This window comes from Scyliorhinus torazame, chromosome 7 (assembly GCF_047496885.1).
Source record: "Scyliorhinus torazame isolate Kashiwa2021f chromosome 7, sScyTor2.1, whole genome shotgun sequence".
In the NCBI taxonomy this organism is placed as follows: Eukaryota; Metazoa; Chordata; class Chondrichthyes; order Carcharhiniformes; family Scyliorhinidae; genus Scyliorhinus; species Scyliorhinus torazame.
The window spans coordinates 189,587,966-189,610,778 of record NC_092713.1 but is presented as its reverse complement, the minus strand read 5'-3'; the positions used below and the strand labels follow the sequence as shown (position 1 = coordinate 189,610,778).

Genomic DNA, 22,813 nt, shown 5'->3' with positions numbered 1-22,813 from the left:
TTAATGTATTTTTTTAAAAAACTTCCCTCCCCATACCTCTGGTTCTTTTACCAGTGATCTTAAATCTGTTATGTCTGGTTATTTTTATTTACTGTATCAATGCCCTTAAATTACCATATTAATTTAACAAATATCAAACCCATATTAAATGCAGATTGTCTTTATGGGCTTGTTGCTTTTGCAAGTTCAGTCGAACAAGATTTCAAAGAGCACCTCTGCTTGTTCACGGAATGGCTTAAATCAGTAGTACTTCTTTGTATGTTTGAAAGAAGTACCTCCGAATTTCTTTATCAATATCGAATGCAGAATGCCTTTTCTCAATTAAGGTTGATATTGGGCAAGCAGACCTGTATGTGAAGACCATACAGAAACATATCTTGTACCTGTAGGGGTCAGACGTGTGGGTATGTAGAAATAAGTGTCAGTTTTTGTCATAACATTAGATCCAGTGACCTTCTGTGATGCTTTCTTTATTTCTTTCAACCTACAGTCAATATGGATGGATCTATTAATCTTAGAATTAAACATTGTCCGTAAGTTGGAGTATTTGCTGCACCCAAATTTACCATAGCTGAATGCCAGGAAGTTTGGGATCCATCTGCATCAGGAAATGACATCTGATATTTGGATAGTTCTTGTTCAGTATTGTAGCACTACTTGAAATGCCCACACAGATGATTCAAACGTATTCTCGGAGTTAGGAATGCATTTATGTTTTTGCCTGCTGGTTGGCGAGGTTTTTTACTAATTGGGGAAAATGTGCGATGGGTTACATCAAACTCGTTCCAAAATTACATAACACATCTTTAAATAAGCTTTGCTGAGTCCTTCTTGCATCCATTATTCGTTCCAAAATTACATCACACATCTTTAAATAAGCTTTGCTGAGTCCTTCTTGCATCCATCAAATGAGTCCTTGCATCTATTAACTTTTAACAAAGCAGCTTAATACCTGTGAAACATATCACAATGCCAATTGAAATAAACCTGGGTGTTTGTGGCTAGCTCCATAATTCTGACTGATCAAATAAAACTAACATTGAGGGAGGTTCTCTCTCAAAACTATCACTGAGGAAGGTTGTCTCTCCCTATAAAAATAGATGTGCTTCTCACTTTTGAGTCAGAAGAGCCAGCAGAACCCAAGCCAATGGAAATATGGAAGAGAAAGAACCAAAAGAAGTGAGTGCTTTCTCTCCTAAAGATGTCCTTTTCCTGTTAAAAGCCCCACAACCAGCTGATTGAGGAACTTAGCAGCCAAGCCCGATTGTGTTTATGTCTGGCACTTATGCATGCATACTTATTAGTAAAGCATCAATTGATAACCAGAAGGAGTGGAAACTCATTAGCTTCCGCTCCCTTGCCCATGGATACTGAGGAAAGCGGGAGTTGAAGCTGCTGGATTGCCAGCAAATGCCAACTACTTCACTATTCCCTTTGAGATTTTTTACATTTTTAGAGTACCCAATTCATTTTTTCCAATTAAGGCGCAATTTAGCATGGCCAATCTGCCTAACCTGCACATCTTTGGGTTGTGGGGGTGAAACCCACGCAAACACAGGGAGAATGTACAAACTCCACACGGACAGTAACCCAGAGCCGGGATCGAACCTGGGACCTCGGCGCCGTGAGGCAATGGGGCTAACCCACTGCGCCACCGTGCTGCCCCTTTGAGATTTTTAACACAAGGCTGAGATCGGGGAATTAGCACAGATTGAGTTGAACCGGTGACTAACCTATATGCCGTTTTCTAAACTGGGCGGTGCCTTGAATCACTCAGTCATTGGGGGTTTTGTTGGAGAGAACTATAGTATGGTCCATAGTAGAATCCCCACTACAGCAGACTCCAGAAATCGATTATACTTCTCAGTTTTTCAGCTGGGGCCACATGTACTTTTGTTTTCAGCATTCATTTTGTTTTCCACCTTAATGTTGCATTTGAAGTTGATGTCAATGCGTACTGAAATTCTAGTAGGGTTGTGTCATCCAGGAACATCGACAAAATACTCAATGTTTATATTTCTTTATGTACAGTAGAAAAAGTAGTTGAGAAACCAAAAGAACTGAGCAAAGAACCAGCAGAACCCGAGCCAATGGAAATGGAAGAGGAAGAGCCTAAAGAAGAACCTCCGAAAGAGAAGAAAGAGGTCTGTAGGAAGGCTGTGTGGACCACTTATTTATTTATTTTTTAAAATAATTTTTATTAAGGTTTTCATAAAATATCAATAACAAAATGAAAAAGGAACCCAACAGGGTTAAGTACAAAACACAGTCTAGAAAAGCAACCCTCCATACCCCCCCTCCCCCTGTACATAAATAATAAATTAACATTATCACACCAACTTAACACAACAGGTATATACACCCCCTCAGACCCTCCAGTGTAAGTAACAAAAACAAAAATAAAGTAAACCCCCCTCCCTGAGTTGCTGCTGCCATTGACCAATGTCTACCGTTCTGCCAGAAAGTCTAAGAACGGTTGCCACCGCCTAAAGAACCCTCTCGAGGCAAATTTCACCCTCTCCAATTTAATGAGCCCCGCCATATCGTTGATTCAGGATTCCATGCTTGGGGGCCTCGCATCCTTCCACCCGGCTCCTCTGCCACCCCAAATATTGCGAGCCCCCAGCCCGGTTTGACCCTGGATCCTCGCTACGCCCTTCCAAAATTCCTCCAGCGCTGGGCATGCCCAGAACATATGGGTGTGATTTGCTGGGCTCCCTGAGCACCTAACACACCTGTCCTCACCCCCAAAGAACCAGCTCATCCTTGTCCCGGTCATGTGTGCCCTGTGCAGCACCTTAAACTGTATGAGAATGAGCCTCGCGCACGATGAGGAAGAGTTCACCCTCCCTAGGGCATCTGCCCACGTCCCTTCCTCAATCTCCTCTCCCAACTCCTCCTCCCACTTACCTTTCTCCTCCAGCTCACCCAGGCTTGCGAACTTCCCAACCCCCAACTTTCGTATCCTTGCCCTGTGCCACCCTGAAAACCCTCCACCTGTTCTCCCTGGGGCGAACCGGTGGTTCCCCGTATTGGGGTCCACGCTGAGGCCCGAGCTTCCCCCTATGCCGCCTCCACTGCCCCCAGATTTTGCGGGCAGCCGCCACCACCGGGCTCGTGGTATCCATGCAGCCCCCTCCATCACCCACTTGCGCACCATCGTCGCATTGGCGGCCCAGTAGTACCCACAGAGGTTGGGCAGCGCCAGTCCCCCCCTATCTCTACTCCGCTCCAGGAACACCCTTCTCACCCTCGGAGTCCCTCGTGCCCTCACAAACCCCATTATACTCCTGTTAACCCGTCCCAAAAAAGCCTTCTGGATAAACACGGGGAGGCACTGGAACAGGAACAAAAACCTTGGGAGCACCGTCATTTTGATTGACTGCACCCTACCCGCCAAAGACAGCAGCAACGCGTCCCACCTCTTGAACTCCTCCTCCATTTGCTCCACCAGCCTTGTAAAATTAAGCCGATGCAGGGCCCCCCAGCTCCTGGCCACCTGGACCCCCAAATGCCTGAAGCTCCTCTCCGCCCTTTTTAGTGGGAGCTCGCCAATCCCCCTCTCCTGGTCCCCTGGGTGAACCACGAACAGCTCGCTCTTCCCCATGTTGAGCTTGTACCTCAAAGTCCCTGAATTCCCTAAGAATCCTCATTACCTCCGGCATTCCCCCCACCGGGTCTGCCACATATAGCAGCAGGTCGTCCGCATAGAGCGACACCCTATGCTCCTCCCCACCCCGCACCAACCCCCTCCAGTTCCTTGACTCCCTCAGTGCCATAACCAGGGGTTCAATCGCCGGTGCGAAGAGCAGGGGGGGGACAGGGATACCCCTTCCTCATCCCTCGGTGCAACCGAAAGTACTTGGACCTCCTCCTGTTTGTGGCCACACTCGCCATCGGGACCTCATACAACAGCCTAACCCACCTGACAAACCCCTCCCCCAAACCCGAACCTCTTCAGCACCTCCCACAGGTACCCCCACTCTACCCTATCGAAGGCTTTCTCAGCGTCCATCGCCACCACTATCTCTGCCTCCCCCTCCCTCACCGGCATCATGATAACGTTCAAAAGCCTCCGCACATTCGCGTTCAACTGCCCCCCCTTCACAAACCCCGTCTGGTCTTCATGGATGATCTGCGGCACACAATCCTCAATCCTCGTGGCTAAGACCTTCGCAAGCACCTTGGCATCTACATTCAGCAACAAAATCGGCCTGTAAGACCCACACTGCAGGGGATCCTTGTCCTGCTTCAGGATCAAGGAGATCAGTGCCCGGGACATCGTCGGGGGCAAAGCCCCCCCCCCCCCCCCCTCCCATGCCTCATTGAAGGTCCTGACCAGCAACGTGCCCAATGGGTCCATATATTTTTTTTATAGAATTCGACCGGGAAACCTTCCAGCCCCGGTGCCTTCCCAGCCTGCATGCTCCCTATCCCTTTGGTCAGCTCCTCCAGCCCAATCAGGGCCCCCAATCCCGCCCCCAGTCCACCTTTGGAAACCTCAATTGGTCCAGGAAGCGGCCCATCCCTCCCTACTCCTGTGGGGGCTCGGATCGGTACAATTCCTCGTAAAGTCCCTGAACACCCCATTGATGCCAACCCCACTCCGCACCACGCTCCCTCCCCTGTCCTTAACTCCCCCAATCTCCCTAGCTGCGTCCCACTTCTGAAGCTGATGCGCCAGGATCCGGCTTGCCTTTTCCCCATACTCGTAAATCGCCCCCTGGGCCTTCCTCCACTGCACCTCCGCCTTCCTGGTGGTCACCAGGTCGAATTCGGCCTGGAGGCTGCGCCTCTTCCTCAACAATCCTTCCTCCGGCACCTCCGCATACCTCCTGTCTACCCTCACCATCTCCCCCACCCGCCTCTCTCTCTCCCCTCCGCTCCTTGTGGGCCCTAATGGAGATCAGCTGTCCCCTCACCACCGCCTTCAGCGCCTCCCATACCATCCCCACTCGGACCTCCCCGTTGTTGTTGGTCTCCAAGTACCTCTCTATACTTCCTCGGACCCGCTCACTCACCTCCTCGTCCGCCAACAGCCCCACCTCCAAGCACCACAACGGGTGCTGGTCCATCTCCTCTCCCATCTCCAAGTCCACCCAATGCAGGGCGTGGTCCGAGATGGCTATTGCCGAATACTCAGTATCGTCTACTCTCGCTATCAGCGCCCTACTCAATGAAAAAGTCGATTCGGGAATAAGCCTTATGGACATGTGAGAAGAATGAAAATTCCCTAGCCCCCGGCCTTGCAAATCTCCAAGGGTCCACCCCTCCCATCTGGTCCATAAACCCCCTCAGCACTCTAGCTGCCGCCGGCTTCCTACCCGTCCGAGATCTGGAGCGATCGAGTGCCGGATCCAGCACTGTGTTAAAGTCTCCCCCCATATTCAGGCCTCCCACTTCCAAGTCTGGGATCCAACCCAACATACGCCGCATAAAACCCGCATCGTCCCGATTCGGGGCATACACATTGACCAGTACCACCCTCTCTCCCTGCAACTTACCACTTACCATTATGTACCTACCGCCATTATCTGCCACAATGCTCAACGCCTCGAATGACACCTTCTTTCCCACCAAGATCACCACCCCTCGATTTTTGGCATCCAACCCCGAGTGAAACACCTGACCTACCCATCCTTTCCTCAATCTTACCTGGTCTGCCACCTTCAGGTGTGTCTCCTGGAGCATAACCACATCCGCCTTGAGCCCCTTCAGGTGCACGAACATGCGGGCCCGCTTAACCGGCCCATTCAGTCCCCTTACATTCCAGGTTATCAGCCGGATCAGGGGGCTACCCGTCCCCTCCCCCGCCGACTTGCCAAAAACCCCCCTCGGCCAGCCACGCACCAGCACCCCACACCCGGCCCGTTCCCCACGGCGACATACCCCCGTCTCAACCCCCCACTCGCTCCAGCTCCCCCTTGACCATAGCAGCAGCAACTCGATCCTCCACCCCCCCCCCCCTCCCAAAAGCTAGGACCCATCCCAACTGATTTACTCCCCCCCCCCCCTCCCCCCCCCGCCCCATTGAACTTCCGCAAGTCAACTGACTCCTGCTGACCTTGGCCACTCCCGCCTCTCCTTCGACTCCTCCCATTGTGTGACACACCCTCCTCTCCCGTTCCCCATCCATAGGCTCTCCCCCTTCCATTCTAAGCGCGGGACACAACCCTTGCTTCCCCGCCCCCTCCAGTCTTCAGCGTGGGAAAAAGCCCGCGCTTACCACCTACCCGGCCCTGCCACCTCTGACGCAGCTCCTTTTACAGGCCCAGTCCCCTCACCCTGACTCGGGCCTCCCCATCCCCCACAGGGCCCCATCTCACCGCCGGCCACCACCCCTGTTCCGTTTATCTACCCCCCTCAAAGAGCCCCCCGACCAACCCAACCAAAACAGTGCCCAACCCGCCTCACCCATCCTCACCGACCCGAAAGATATAAACACAGAAAAAGAAACCAGGAGCAAAGCAAAGGCCCCCCCCCTCAAAAAAAAACATATCAACCGCAGTCCCGAAATGCCCATCCCGACCCTCAATCTGTGTCCAACTTCTCGGCCTGAACAAAGCCCACGCCTCCTCCGGAGACTCAAAATAATGGTGCCTTGTAGGTGACCCACAGTCGCGCCGGCTGCAACATGCCAAACTTCACCCCCTTCCTGTGCAGCACCACCTTCACTCGTGTGTACCCGGCCCTCCTCTTCGCCACCTCCGCGCTCCAATCCTGGTATATTCGAACCTCCGCGTTCTCCCACCTGCTACTCCTCTCCTTCTTGGCCCACCTGAGCACACACTCCCGATCAACGAACCGATGGAACCTCACCAGCACCGCCCGCGGAGGCTCGTTAGCCTTGGGCCTCATCGCCAGCCCTCTATGGGCCCCTTCCAGCTCCAGGGGCCCCTGGAAGGACCCCCCTCCCATCAGCGAGTTCAACATGGTGACCACATAGGCCCCCACATCCGGCCCCTCCAGCACCTCCGGGAGGCCAGAATTCGCAGATTCTTCTGCCTCGATCGATTCTCCATCTCCTCGAACCACTCCTGCCATTTCTTGTGGAGCGCCTCGTGCGCCTCCACCTTTACCACCAGGCCTAAGATCTCGTCCTCATTGTCGGAGATTTTTTGTCGAGCCTCGCGGATCGCTACCCCCTGGTCCGTCTGTGTCTCCAGCAGCTTATTAATCGGCTCTAGCAGGTCTGCTTTAATCTGTGAAGCAGCGCTGGATACCCTCCTGCTGCTCCTCCGCCCACTGCATCCACGCTGCCTGGCCCCCGCCATTTTGTTGTTCTTCCCTTGCACCTTCTTCGGGTCCACCGCCACCTTTTTAGTCGCCCCACTCCTAGTAGAAGCCATATACTATCGGGGAGCTGTTATAATCTCTTTCCCAAACCGGGAAATGTCGAAAAAGTCCCCAGTTGGGGGCCCTGAAAAGAGCCCAAAAGTCAGTTTTTGCGGGAGCCGCCGAATGTGCGACTTAGCTTCGCATAGCTGCAACTGGAAGTCTGTGGACCACTTATGTACTACAGTCAAGTAGTAAAGGCACTTGGAGCTCTGATGAGCAGGAGCTATTTTCCTCTCTTTTTCTTTTTTTCCCCCCCCCCCTCCCCAACTTGGGGCGCTGAGACCAATAGTTGCTCCAGCCCTGGCTGAGAACAGCTCATTCAGAAAATACCTTCATTCAAACGTTGGTCTGCTCTGGTCTAAATGGCTTGACTACTAAATGGATGACTATTTGAAACTATTGGGTTTAATATCAAATTTTAAAAAAATTATAATCTTTATTAGTCTTACAAGTAGGCTTACATTAACATTGCAATGGAGTTACTGTGAAAATCCCCTAATCGTCACACTCAGGCGCCTGTTTGGGTACATTGAGGGAGAATTCAGAATGTCCAATTTACCTAGCAAGCACGTCTTTCGGTCCTTGTGGGAGGAAACCGGAGCACAGGAGGAAGCCCGCGCGGAGAAGTGGAGAATGTGCAGACTCCGCACAGTGACCTAAACCCAGGAATCGAACCAAGGTCCCTAGCGCTATGAAGCAACGATGCTAACCACTGTGCTACCGTGCTAACATTGAAGTGAAGATAGGCTATAGTAATGGATGCTATGATTATATGTTAGTAATGCAGCCATCTGGGCTAGTAATTCCAAGAATGAGAGTTCAAATCCTACCGTTGTAGTTTGAGAATTTAAATTCATTTTATTTTTTAAAAATCTATAAGTAAACTGAAAATGGTAAAAGTGACCATGGAGCTGTTGGATTGTTGTTAAAAACCCAACTGGCTCCCAAATGAAGGAAAGAAACATACTTTCCTTGCCGAATCTGGTCTACATATAACTCCAATGCAGCTCACACTTAATTGCCTAAGACCACTTCAACTAAACTGCTTTTGATTGAGGAAGGTGGTCCACCATTGCATTCTCAGGGTAATTAAAAAGTGGCCAAATCAATGCCAACTGCCAGCAAACAAACCATGACCAAATTCACTTTCCAGTGATTTTTTAAAAAAAATTTCAATATTGTTCATGATGAGCATCCTCTATTTATTTTTAGTCCTAGTCTAATTTGCCAGTAAGTTCGTCAGTGGCATATTCAGTGTGTTGACATGATGTGCTGTTGGAATTTTCTTTTATTTAAGTCATGCAATGACAGTCCTGCTGTCGGTAACGAGCATTGCATTCTCGTTGTTTCATTACATGTTTTCTGCAGATAAATAAATAACCGTTTATTGTCACAAGTATGAAGTTACTGTGAAAAAACCCTAGCCACATTCCGTCGCCTGTTCTGGTAAGCTGGTACGGGAATTGAACCCGTGCTGCTGGCCTTGTTCTGCATCACAAACCAGCTATCTAGCCCACTGAGCTAAATGTCATGTCTGGCGGATAAGCAGACCATTTGGCCTGTGCTGGTTCCACCGAGCATTCCAGTCAATCTCCCATTACTGCCCAGTTCCCATAGCCCCACAGGTTTACTTCGTTCAAGTGTTCTTCCAATTTCAATTATGCTGATTTGGAGAAACAAAATGAAGAACTACTGTTCAGTGTATTTCACATTTAATGTGGGAATAGTATGAAATTTCAATCAATACATCATTATTTCAGCTGGTAAAGTATAACATTTTATTGGTTGGGGCCAATTTTGTTGGTAGGGGCTGGTTTAGCACACTGGGCTAAATAGCTGGCTTTTAAAGCAGACCAAAGCAGGCCAGCAGCACGGTTCAATTCCCGTACCAGCCTCCCCAAACAGGCGCCAGAATGTGGCGACTAGGGGCTTTTCATAGTAACTTCATTTGAAGCCTACTTGTGACAATAAGCAATATTCATTCATTCATATTGTGTTTCTTTTTTTAATTTAGAGTAGCCAATTAATTTTTTCCAATTAAGGGGCATTTTAGCCTGGGCAATCCACCTACCGTGCACACCTTTGGGTTGTGGGGGTGAAACCCACGCAGACATGGGGAGAATGCGCAATCTCCACACAGACAGTGACCCAGAGTCAGGATCCAATCCGGATCCTCAGCGCTGCAGGCAGCAGTGCTAACCACTGTGCCACCCTAATATTGACAGTTCTGTATGATTTGAACTGCTTTTCACACTGCTGAAGATAATTGTTTCAATTCAGCATTGTGGCAATATGGCTTTGACAGCAAGTGCTGTAGCATAGGCGTCCACCTGAACTGCATGTGGCCTGCAAGCCTCAACCATCCATGGTTCTCGGAGCTCCTACTTGTGCTTGCATTTCTTACTTGCAGGCTTGTGCTATTTGAATTTTGCTGTCTGAGGTTTGCAAGGGATGACTTTTAGCACTGACACCCTATTTGGAAAAATTTTGAATCCGAGCATCAATGTCTGCCAGTATCTCCGGCTTCTGAGAGATGCAAGTTAATGGCACATTTATTTCAACTTGACATCTGGCCTACAAGATTCTATGATGACATTTGTGCTGTTCACAAAGATAAAAAGCTTGGAGATTCCTGTCCTGCAGCTTTAGTCAATAACTGCCAATAACACAGCTGTCTGCTTGCCTATTTTTTTTAGGAGCCAAAAGAAGAGGTGCTGACTGAGGAAGAAAAGGCTGCACAAAAAGCTAAACCTGTGGCTACCACCCCTGTCCCCGGCACACCATGGTATGTAGGCAGCTGTGTTCAGTAAGTTGGCACTTTGTCATGTTAACTATTTATGTTCACGTGTCTGTAAACTATATGCATAGGTACATACATTTCTAAATTGATAAGTTGCACGATCAATATTCTAATTGTATTTCCTGTGCGTGACTTAATATAGTCATAGGCAGTTGGCAGCAGAGACTTTCGACCTATGAATCTGGACTCGGATTCTAAACTAGGTCCTTGAGGTAGGACAGTCTTTGGACCTATTTTGCATCCAGCTTTTCACTAAACTCCATTAGATTGTTGGGTTTTCAATTTACATGAGAGCTGAGTGCAGGACATAATAAGAAAATATATTTGTACAACACTCTAGTGTTGTACAAATCTGTGTTTTAAATATGTGTCTTTTAATGTTTGAACATCAGTTTTTTTGGAGTACATTAATTTATGCTTGCCTCTACCACTTCTGCGTTGAATGGTTGGGCAGGCAGGCAGCCTGAAGTTGAGGTTTGTGTTTTAACTTAAAAAGACTGATGAAGGTACTTTGGATTTGCACCAGATTCAATTCAGCTCTTCCTCGCTAGCATCTTTTGAGATTCAGGAATTGCTTTGGGGAGAGTTCTCTGCTCTGGCAGAGGGACAATAATTTAGCCAATATTGTTCTGCCATTTCATTTGGGTTCTGAGAATGCCTATCTGACTTCACGTAAAGAAAAATAGATTTTTGGCTGGCACAGTGGTTAGCACTGCTGTCCACGGCACTGAGGACCCAGGTTCGAATTCCAGGCCTGGGTCACTGCCCGTGTGGAGTTTGCATATTCTCCCCGTGTCTGTGTGGGTCTCACCCCCACAACCCAAAGATGTGCTGGGTAAGTGGATTGGCCATGCTAAATTGCCAAATTGGGGGGGGGGGGGGGGGGGGGAATAATTGGGTACTCTATATTTATAAAACAAAAGAAAAACAGATTTTCAGAAACTTGGGCTGTTTAACGTGAATGTCCATTCACTGTTTGCCTCAGGGATTTTAGCTTTGTGTTTTAATTAGGCTGGAATCCCTAGGTGACACCATTTAATTTCTAATGTGTTTTGGGGAAGTGAGCATGAAACATTCTCCATATACTAAATCGATGCTCATAATCAGATCTTAAAATGCTGAAGAAAAGCAGCAGGGAGCACTGAGATGATAGTGAGTTGTAAGAAAGCCTGACATTTGCTTTCCTGTAATAAATGTCGTTATTACATTGGCACTGAATTAAATGGCACGACTGAGATCCTGTATCCTGATGAAAATAAATCTTAGAAGAAATATATTTGTCCATTGAAGGCATCAAGACTACCAGTAAAGGTATTTTTTTTTTTGGCCCCTTGTGCTTTTGTTCACCCATAAAAGATGAAAGCTCTATCCACATCAAATTTGAACTATTTGATGATGTGCTGTCGCAAACTAATGTGAAAGTTTTTTTTAAAGTTCAGGCAGATTAAATTTGTTTGAGTACTGGACCCGCTTCCATGGCCTAGTGGATCATCATTCTGTCGGCAGGGCAAGCAAGTAGTCACGTAGTAGCCAATGAAAGTTAGAGCAGCCAAACCAAATTCTTGTGCGCTTAGCATGTCAGCATTTGCAAAGAATATAAACAGATGGTTATGCTGCCAGTAGATGGTGCTGGGGCACTTTATTTACATCATAGGATAAATTATTTTTAAAATATTGCATTCACCATCGGGATTGTTCCTCCACATATCAGAACACTCCACATATCAGAACACACCTTCTCCACATATCAGAATGCATCTTCTGGAGTGGTAATGCTCTTTTGATCTTGTTGGTCTGTTATCTGTCTATCGTATATTCACTTTTAAACCTCGCCAAGCTGCTTTGTGTGCCACTATCGATATTGTGATGGTTAGCGATTTCTTCCATTGCTCACAGTTCTATTCAAAGTTTTTTTCAAAGTTGAAATAAACCATCTTTGCCATATCTTCCCTTTCTTTCTGAGGACATTTGAACTTTTTAACTCCTTCAGTCTTTGTCTGATGTCTTTCTGCTTTCAAAAATCAAACCTGGCATTTCCTGCTCAATGTTCTTAAATCGCCTAATCTCTTTTCTGCATGGGAGGTAGTGGCATAGTGTGTTTTCACTGGACTCGTGATCCAGAGACACACGGTAATGCTCTGGGGACCCGGTTCGAATCCCACCATGGCAAAAAGTGAAATTTGAATTCAATATAAATCTGGAATGTTGACTATGATACCTTTGCCGATTGCCCTCCAGGGAAGGAAATCTGCAATCCTCACCCACAGACTCTTGAACTGCCTCTCAGAAATGACCTAGCAAGCCACTCAGTTCCAAGGCAATTAGGGATGGGCAATAAATGTGTTACTCTTCATCTACATTTGTCACTTTGAAAAGATTTTTTGGGCAGCTCCAGGCCACATGATTGGTTTTTATTGGATGTTTATTTGGTCACCAATTTTTTCATTGCCATGTTTAGGTGTGTTGTGTGGACTGGTGATGAACGCGTATTTTATTATAACCCGACAACTCGTCTGTCAATGTGGGATCGGCCTGATGAGCTGGTTGGAAGAGCAGACGTAGACAAAATTATCCAGGAGCCACCTCACAAAAAGTCTGAGAATGAGAAGAAACCCGGTGAGCAATCCTAAATGGCTATTACTGCAGCATTAGCTCTGACATAATGCAAATCTTTACTGCTATGCTCTGACGCTTGGTCTGGCAATTTGAATTATTCCCCAAGTTTAATTAAATGCATGACTGAAAGCTTCAATCAATACCTTTTGTGTGAATTTTTGAATTAAATATCAAATATTATAAAATGGAAAGTTTGTCTTGAAGAACTTGTCACTGATTATTTTTTTGGCGTCAGCTTTAAACATTTAAAACAGTATTTTTTAAAACTGAAGTAAGTTAAGCTTTTTCTAATACTTCCTTTTGTTAACGTGTACTCTCGTGAAGGTACCAATTCACAAATTAAATTAAAGCACCAGTTTCTCAAAGCACTGGCAAAGCTCGTTAATGCTACAAATTTATTTATAGTTTAGCATGAATTGTTTTACTCAAGGACTTCATAGTTCAACTGAAATCTAACTAGATTTAATTTTAAACAGATCAAACTATTGTGTAAATGGGACAAACAAATTGGTCTTTTTCTAATTTGAAGTATTTCGCTTTTTTATTCAGTGAAAGAGGAGACTGAACCCCTAGAAGATGAATATGATGATGAACCAATTAAAGCAAAGAAGCGAAAGTGAGTAGTGTAGAACCTGATAAATCTGCGTTATGTAGGAAATCTACAAAGAGCTGTCTCCTGTTTCTCATTTTGTTCATATGGCTAGAATGCAGTGCGTTAAAAGCAATTTATTGTTTAAATGTAACCAAAATAATGTTGAAACATTCCTATTCCAATCTGTTCCCTTCTTGGAAGCACTAACACAAACTAAGGTTCAGCTCTTGAATGCCAGCTGCCCTCCAGCATCTCACCAAGTGACCATTCCCCATGCTGGGTGGCCTAAAAGTAGGTTTCCTTGGCCCCGTAGATTTCTTTTTTTGTTAAATTTAGAGTACCCAATTCGGGTTTCTTTCCAAATAAGGGGCAATTTAACGTGGTCAATCCACCTACTCGGCACACCTTTGGGTTGTGGGGATGAGACCCACACAGACATGGTGCGAATGTGCAAGCTCCACGCTCAGTGACCCGGGGTTGGGATCGAACCCGGGTCCTCAGCGGCGTGATGCAGCAGTGCTAACCACTGTGTCACCATGCCGCCCTTGACCCTGTGGATTTCAATGTTTTATAACTATTGAACTATTATAAGCGGAAACAGAAAGAATGTTTTGTCCTCTGAGGTTTTGAAATTGCTACTTTCTTTTGAAATTTAAAACTATTACAGGAAGGATGATCTTAAAGATCCAGAATGTGAGAAGGAGGCAGCAATGGAAGCTGAGATCAAAGCGGCCCGCGAAAGGGCTATAGTTCCTCTGGAGTCTCGCATGAAACAGTTCCGAGATATGCTGCTCGAGAGAGGGGTAAGGACTTGTGTTGGCCATCTTTTCTTGTGCAAGACTTTTTGGGGGGGGGGGGGGGGGGGGGGGGGGGGGGGGGGGGGGGGTGGCGGCACAGACATTCAACGTTCATAGAAACCAAAGTGCCTCTTTTATTGCGGTGGTCGTGGATTAGATTCATACTCATAAACAAATTGCAATGGCATTTCTATTCAGTGAAATCCAACAAATCCTGCTCCTTTGGAAAGTTTGAATTGAGACCTGTCAGTTGCTGAAATTTATGCTCCCCAAGTTGCAAAAATCTTGTTCCCATTGAAAGAATATTATGCAAGTTCGGAGACTTCAAATTGAATTTAGAAATAATTTCAGAATTTATTTGCAGTCTTGCTTCTTTTTTGCTTGTGGGATGGGGGTGATGGGGACATGGTTGAGGGATGGAATGATGTTTGTGCTGATTCTACTGAGGGAGAGTGGTGTGTGAGGAGGGAGTGCTATCCCATCTTGGGTGTGCAGTGGTGCCTGCATTCATTGTATAAACATCAGCCTCTGATAGATTCAGAGTAAAGTGCTTTTTACTGACTCGCAATAATGTGTGTTAACCAAGCCACGGGGAATGCTCTCTCTGTGGCTTTTTTTCTTCTCCCAGTATCTGAGTGAGATTGCTGGTTATGGTTATTGCGGGTTAGTGTCTGTCATAATTAGGCAGAGACTAGGAGAACTTATTTTACTTTGCATCCTCTCAGCACCAAATTGCCAGATGTGATGGTGCCGAATACGAGGGCTATATCCTGCAATCATCCAGGACTCTTACCAGAAGTCACTTGCCAGTTCCATTCAGACCAGAAAATTATCCTTATTTGCACTGACATACAAATTGGAACAAAAATGTTGATTCCTCCATTCAGATGCTTGCAAAACCCTAAGGTGGCTTTGGTGGCTCTCACAGCAGTTGTTAGTCATTTGGATCTTGTGGTGGAATGACTCCATGCAGGTGAGTGACAACACTGCGAGCCAAATGGGTGGCGAGATGGAACATAAATCATACAGGGATCATGACGGATTATGCAAGAGTCATTGGAACTGTTCCAGACCTCCTGCTGTATATGTTAATTGGGTCCAATGTGTTAACATGTACAAAGCATTACATGGAACCGTCCTCCCATGTTTCCATAACACACTCCAGTGAAGTTTTTGGCAGATTGGTGTGATTTTTATCATTCATTTATAGATACATAGGACAAGCCTTCACCACCACTTGATAAGATCGTAGCCGACCTTCCTGCCACCCCCCAGCCCCACCCTCCAATCCTGTCTGGAATAAATTCAAAGACCCAGCCTCCACTTCTTTCTGGGGAAAGCAATTCCACTAACAACCCTCTGAGGGGGAAAAAAATTCTCCTCATCTCCAGGAGAGCTTTCTCTAAAACTGAGTACCTGAGTTTGAGTCTGTCCTATAAGAGTAAATATCTGCTGTACACGATAAGTGCCGAAGGATCTTGTATGTTTTACTGCAATCGCCTGTCATTCTTCTGATCTCCGATGGATATAGGCTCAACCTTTCTTTGTAAATTCAGCCCTTCATTCCAGCAATGAGTTTGTGAACATTCTCCAAACTGCTTCCAATGCAGTGATATTCTTTTTAAAATAAGGAGAACAAAACTGTTCACAGTACTCCAGATGTGTCTCACCCAGGCCCTGTATAGATACAGTAAAACTTCCCTACTTGGATATTCCATTCCTCTTGCAGTAAACGTGAATGTTCCATTTGCCTTCCTAATCACTCGCTGTTCCTGCATTTTAACTTTTTGTGATTCATGTACCAGGACGCTCAGTTCCCTCTGTACCACAGTTCTACAATCTCTCTCCATCTAAATAGTATACTGCTGTTCTGTTCCTCCTGCCAAAATGCACAAGTTCACATTTTCCCAACTTCTACTCCGCCAATCTTTTTCCCCAACTCACTTTACCTTGCTCACCATATATTTGGTTCCTTCATCCAAATCTTTGACATAAATTGTAAATAGTTAAGGCCCCAACACCAAGTTATAACCTGCTAACCTGAAAATGACCCATTTATGCCTACTGTTTCCTGTTGGCTAACCAATCCTCTTCCGTGTTAATGGCTTGCTTCCTCTGAAGTGCCTTGAGGTATTTTATATAACACTTAGGACGCACTATGTAAATGTCATTTGTTTACATCCCTTAGTGCCTGAACAATGTGAAATAATGTCTTCAAACATTGAGCCCTCACCAGAATTCAATCCATCCATTCCTACAGGTTTTGCAGGGGAAAAGGTTTGGCATAGTTAGTGTTGTGCGAATACCTTCAGTTTAGCTTCATGTCAAAACATGTGGGTAATGTGGTGCTGACCGTAGAACTTTATACAAGTTAAAAGAGAAGATTATGGGCGGGATTCTCCACTCCCGCGCCGAAGTGCCCACGCCGTCGTGAATGCTGTCAAGGTTCACGACGGCGCGAAACGGCCCCTATCCCCTATCAGGGCCCGATAATGGGCTAGGAGCGGGGCAGCGTCATTTACATGCAGCAGGCCTTGTCGCCACGTAAAGGCGGCGCCGCATACATGACGCGGCCGGCGCCGCATAACTGGCGTCACCCGCGCATGCGTGGTTGCCGTCCTCTCCGAGTCCTTCCCGCAAGAAGGTGTCAGACGGATCTTGCGGGGCTGCGGAAGAAAGGAGGTCCTCCTTCAGAGAGGACGGCCCGACGGCCGGTGGGCACCGATCGCGGGCCAGACCCCATTTGAGGCCCCACCCTCCCCCAGGCCGTCCCCCCAGCGTTCCCGCCGGCAGCGACCAGGTATGGACGGCGCCGGGGGGGAACCCGCCGTTTTGGCCTGGCCACTCGGCCCATCCGGGCCTGAGAATAGCAGGGGTGCCGGAGAATCGCCATTTTGGGTGTCTCGGGTGATTCTCCGGCCTGCGCCGCGGGGAACTCGGCGGGGCCGTTCTCGCCGCTTGGGAGAATCGCGGGAGGGCGTCGGACCAGAAAATTCGGCGACCCAGGCGATTCTCCAAACCGGCGCGGGAGTGGAGAATCCCGCCCTGTATGTTTCACCATCCATTTGGAATGTCGTGATGATACTTTCGTGGCAATACTCAGCATGTGGTTTCCCTAATCAGATAAGCTATTGTCCTTTACTGTGGAGGGTGTTGTCATTTGAAGAAAGATGACGATCCTACCAGGTAGGTAATTTATATTTTTACACCAATCTCTCTTTTCCTTCCTCAATATCCAGATGGTTGCATTAAGGTCACATTGGTGGCAAGACTTTCAATACCTCACCTAATTTATTGACCTGTGAGCCGACACAATCTGTGTTAATAGCCTACTTAAGGCATCTTAGTTGATCCTAATACTAGACCCGACACTAATGATTTTCAGTGGGAATCACAATGGGGAGATTGGGAATCACAGTGGGGAGATTGGGAATCACAATGGGGAGATTGGGAATCACAATGGGGAGATTGGGAATCACAATGGGGAGACTGGGCAGCACAATGGGGAGACTGGGCAGCACAATGGGGAGACTGGGCAGCACAATGGGGAGACTGGGCAGCACAATGGGGAGACTGGGCAGCACAATGGGGAGACTGGGCAGCACAATGGGGAGACTGGAAATCACAATGGGGAGACTGGGAATCACAATGGGGAGACTGGGCAGCACAATGGGGATATTGGGCAGCACAATGGGGAGACTGGGCAGCACAATGGGGAGAGTGGGCAGCACAATGGGGAGAGTGGGCAGCACAATGGGGAGAGTGGGCAGCACAATGGGGAGAGTGGGCAGCACAATGGGGAGAGTGGGCAGCACAATGGGGAGAGTGGGCAGCACAATGGGGAGAGTGGGCAGCACAATGGGGAGAGTGGGCAGCACAATGGGGAGAGTGGGCAGCACAATGGGGAGAGTGGGCAGCACAATGGGGAGAGTGGGCAGCACAATGGGGAGAGTGGGCAGCACAATGGGGAGAGTGGGCAGCACAATGGGGAGAGTGGGCAGCACAATGGGGAGAGTGGGCAGCACAATGGGGAGACTGCAATCAATGGGGAGAGGATTCCAGGCAGCTATTTTTCACCCCTAAGCCAAGGGGTGCTGAAACCAATTTCCACAATCCAAATGTTGGCCCCATGTGAGATCAATGCATAGCATGGAACTCTTAAGGGTCCTTCCTGTTTATTCCCTTATTTCTCCTTTTATTTTGCTGCTGTTATTTTTGATCCATGGGTGATTATTGAGCATGTATTTTTTAGTCAAGCAGCAGAGAGAATGAGGAATTCAGAAGTTACAAGAGAAATCTCCCAGCTAGTTTGAACAGGAGCTTCAGAATTTTCGGCACCAGCGAGAGAGATGGGCTGGGACTCAGTTTGATTGGCTGGGGTCCAATGAATTGGCCCAAAAGGGGGTGCTCTGCCTGGTAGCAGGTGGTGATTGGATCTTGTCGCAGTGGAATGATTTTTAGAGTCCCAATGAGCTTCAGCTTGACACTTTAAAGCACAGGAACAAGAACTCTCTCCTCCGTGTTGTCTCCAGAAAGGCTGTGAGTGCTGTGTTCCTGAAAGTGCAGAGAACCTGAATGAATGTATCTACAGGAAAACCATTACAGGCTGTAGAAAAGGCCAGAACACAAACACACCAGAAATGCTGAGAGTGCTGTATTTCTGAAACTGCTGAAGCCTGAATGAATCTACAGTAAAAGCCTCGAACAAGAAGCAAAGTTTGAAGAGGTGTATGGTGCCAGAAGCCATCATAGAATCCCTACTGTGCTGAAGGAGATCATTTGGCCCATCGAGTTGGCACTGACCCTTCAAATCACCATACCACCCAGGCCCAATCCTCCGTCCTAATCCTGCAACCCCACCCTAAGGGGCAATTTAGCATGGCCAATCCACCTAACCTGCACATCTTTGAACTGTGGGAGGAAACTGGAGCACCCGGAGGAAACCCACACAGACATGGGAGAATGTGCAAACTCCACACTGACAAGTTACCTGATGTCGGAATCGAACCCGGGTCCCTGGCGCTGTGAGGCAGCAGTGCTAACCACTGTGCCCCCTTGCCACCAATTTGAAACAAAGGCTCCTTTACCCCTTTCTCCCCCTCTGTATTTGTTTGTCTGGAGTGGGGGTGTAGAGGGTGTGTGGAATGGGGAATTAGATGATAGTTAACCAATTATATTTGCAGCAGATTTCATTATAGTTGTTATAAATAAACAGTAATTGTGTTTAAACTTACAAAACTGGTGTTGACCAAGGGGCAAAGATTTGGGTATTTTAAGAATTATTGGTTAATCCACTTGTGTTGTGCTCCGTGTCAAATGGGCTGGGATTGACCATGCATTAGCCCAGGGTGTCCTAACAAACTGAACCTGGAATTAGTGCTGTTGTGTTGAACCTATGGTCTGAAAACCAAATGCAGTCCCTGAACCGTGACAAGACAGCCTTTGAAACCCATGCAATAAAACCTTGATTATGCTTGCTTCTTTTCTTTTTATCCTGTTTGAAATTTCTGATCATGGAAGTTTGGCATGGATCTTTTTAAAATGCTGTTGTCTCCTTGCAGATGAATCTTAAATGAACACCCAAGATCTGTTGGTATCAGCAACTTGAGATACAATATACTTTGCATGTGGCCCCAACTGCTGTGTATTTGTGAGGCCCAAACTGACTAAATCCTGAACTCTTGGTGCGACACAAGGCTATTTGTGGTGGCGTAACATTCAATAGTGGATTAAGAGTTCCATATGCTCATTATATATAATGTAACATTTTTAAACAAGTAGTGTTGTGCTTTTTTAATGGATGACAGTACCCTAAGTGTAAGACAGGTTAATTTTACCCCAGTTTCCTGAGTTATACATCTCGTGGTGCATTCCTCTAATTTCATTTCTTTCTCACAGCATCTTTCCCAACATCTTGTGCTTACAAGGTTTTGTTGTATGACTTGAACTTCTGGTACTTCCTTGCCCAAAGGATTTCTCTTAATTTATGCACCAGAGCATAAAAAGAGCTAACAGAACTTGTGATCAAAAGATTAAACTTCAAGGCTTTGCCTCCATGGGAGCTCCCGCTGCGGTCATTTTAAATGTCACCCGGTGGTAGATCTTTTAATGAGAAACTAGTTGACTGATATCGTAATTGTTCAGTGGAATTTGAGGCCAATTAGTGGGGAAATTGCCAGCATCCCACTGTTGCTTGTCTTTTCTCATAGAGATGGGAGCTGTAGTCATTTAAGGTGAAATTGTCGAGATAATGAATTTGATTTGATCGTTCCAAGGAATCTGTCCAACCTTCCTTTCCTTCTCCTCTTGAAGGCCTTGAATATTAGTTAAGGTACAGACGCAAAGGCACTGGCAGCCCTCTGGCATCTCATTGACGTGAGCCTTAACAGTGAGTGTTGACAGGCTATTTAACTGTCGAGAGCATCACTGGGACTCCCAATCCTGTTCTCTGCTAACCTTCACTTCATACCTTTCAACGGTAATCGCAGGATGGACTGCACAAACAACTTCTTTTCCTATTGTCACTCATGCTCCGAGGTCGCCATGGGTAATGGAAATGGTTTGGTTGCCATTCTCACTTAAATCAACTGAGACCAGGATTAAACTTCGAACATGGTGTTTGGTGTTTCACCTGGAGGGTGCTTCACTTTATTAATCAAGGCAATTAAAGGAACTTTTCTGTTAGCCATGGGTTTTGAACGTGAGTAGAAGTGCAGAGGGGCCAAGATTTGTATTCACAGTTCAGTTCCATGTACAGATAACTTCCTCTCTGCTGACCTCCAATGCTTAAACCTTTTGGATGAATTCAGCTCAGCTGCTTTTTGTTTTTCTCTGTTCTTTTAGGTCTCTGCATTCTCTACATGGGAGAAGGAACTCCACAAGATTGTTTTTGATCCCAGATATCTCCTTCTGAATCCAAAGGAAAGAAAACAGGTAACAGCAGGACAATCATCTGCACTATTAGGGATGGGAGAGAATGAACTGCACAAAACTGGAGTCAGAAACCGATTAGCAACATGTTAATAATCTTTGTAAGAAATTCCTTTCTCACTATTTTGTTAAAGGGCTAAATCTTGCTGCAGTTCAGTAAGTACTGGCAACCCACTGACACCTTGACTGGGGCCACCTATAGACAAGAAAGTTTGCACAGTTATATTCCTTAAATGTCACTGCAACGATTAGCAGTGGGTGCCGAGGACATCAAGCAACATGCATTCTATTTTTGGAACCAGTGGTGATTTATTTAAATATGTGCCTCTTAAGTTATTTTATGTGGCAACATGGAGGTCTTGTGTGCAGATTGAGACTTTAGGGTTGCTTCACAGCCTACATGAAACATTGACGCTGAGTAGATAAGCAAAATTTTGCATTCGGGTTTCTATTTTTCTTTGGAATATTAAATGTTTAAAGTATAGGCTGTGGCGTGGCAGGTATGAAGGGTATAATGGCAAACAGATCAGTCTCCCTTCCGATCTTCGTTTTAATTGTCACCATTGATTGTCCAGACACAAGTTCAGTAGTGAAGCCAGATTCAGCTCCAGGAAGACTTGCGCAAGTATGAGCTCCTATTTATTAACAATGAACTTGGAAGCATGCTTCCCAATCCTTCCCATTGCTGCCATTCCTGATTCCCACCTGTTCCAAGCACTGCATGCTAGTCAGTAGCCAACATGAAAGAGAGTCTGCATCCATGGATTAACAGCTTAACTTGGAAATAATCGTTCAAATATTCATTAATGTACTCGAGTCATGCAAAGATTGTTGCTGATTCCAGATTGCAGCATGAGCTGCCATATATTATCAGTAATAGGTTAAGTAGATAATGCTGCACATAGTACCACATGCCCACAAAATGTCAGGAAAGCATATATAATTGCCTAACTTCGGTACAAATAGGATAGATTAGCATCTGGTAGTAATAATGATCTTCATGTGATGATGCATTGATGATGATAAATCTATATCTATAACATTTTGCCAGATCTAAAGAGGTCAAAACTGCCCTGGTTATCCTTAGACTTCACGTACAGTGTACTGCCCTGATGTCACTTAACAAAACTATTCAGGTTTGGTACATGGTCATTATCACACTGCAGTCAATCCAAGTATCTTCAGGCTCTGTGAGCACATATCAGCAGCTGTTCCTTTTGATTAGGACAGTTGTTTAATAAATGTGGATCTATGGTATGGGATTGAACTATGTAGATGCTTTTGTAATTCAACAACACTACTTTGTTTAAGAATATCCTTTAACAAACGGGCTTTCAACTGTGGGATCAGGGTTTCGAATTCTGACCAGATGCAAGTTTGCCGTCTGCTGACTAAGTGCCCCAGGTGAAAGGTGGATTGGCCATGCTAAATTGCCCTTGGTGTTGGGTTGGGTTATGGGGATAGGGTGGAGGTGTGGACCTTGGGTGGGGTGCTCTTTCCGATGGGCCGAATGGCCTCCTGCACTGTAAATTCTATGATATGAAGTCAGACATTTACAGCAGGGAAGGAAGCTTCAGGCCATTGAGTTCCCAATTCCCACTATCCTCTGGGTGAAAACATTTCCTCTTAAACCTGTTATCATTTACCCTAAATCTATGTCCTCAGTTATGAACACATCAACAGAGGGGAATAGTGTCTTCCTACTTACTATCTAGGTCCCTCAGAACATTATGTACTTCA

At 46.5% G+C, this 22,813-nt stretch overlaps 1 protein-coding gene across 7 annotated transcripts in view; it reads left to right on the top strand.

Annotated features, from left to right (window-relative positions):
• tcerg1b (transcription elongation regulator 1b (CA150)) overlaps positions 1–22,813 on the top strand; it is a 171,781-nt gene that overhangs the window by 118,896 nt on the left and 30,072 nt on the right. For 4 of the 7 annotated variants that reach the window (XM_072511898.1, XM_072511895.1, XM_072511893.1 and 1 more), the window contains 6 exons: positions 2,032–2,144; positions 10,035–10,123; positions 12,597–12,754; positions 13,304–13,370; positions 14,014–14,149; positions 20,987–21,076. In XM_072511898.1, the coding sequence (XP_072367999.1) occupies positions 2,032–2,144; positions 10,035–10,123; positions 12,597–12,754; positions 13,304–13,370; positions 14,014–14,149; positions 20,987–21,076 (653 nt within the window). The remainder of the gene's footprint in view (positions 1–2,031; positions 2,145–10,034; positions 10,124–12,596; positions 12,755–13,303; positions 13,371–14,013; positions 14,150–20,986; positions 21,077–22,813) is intronic. The other 3 variants (XM_072511892.1, XM_072511896.1, XM_072511894.1) reach the window with 1 other exon arrangement.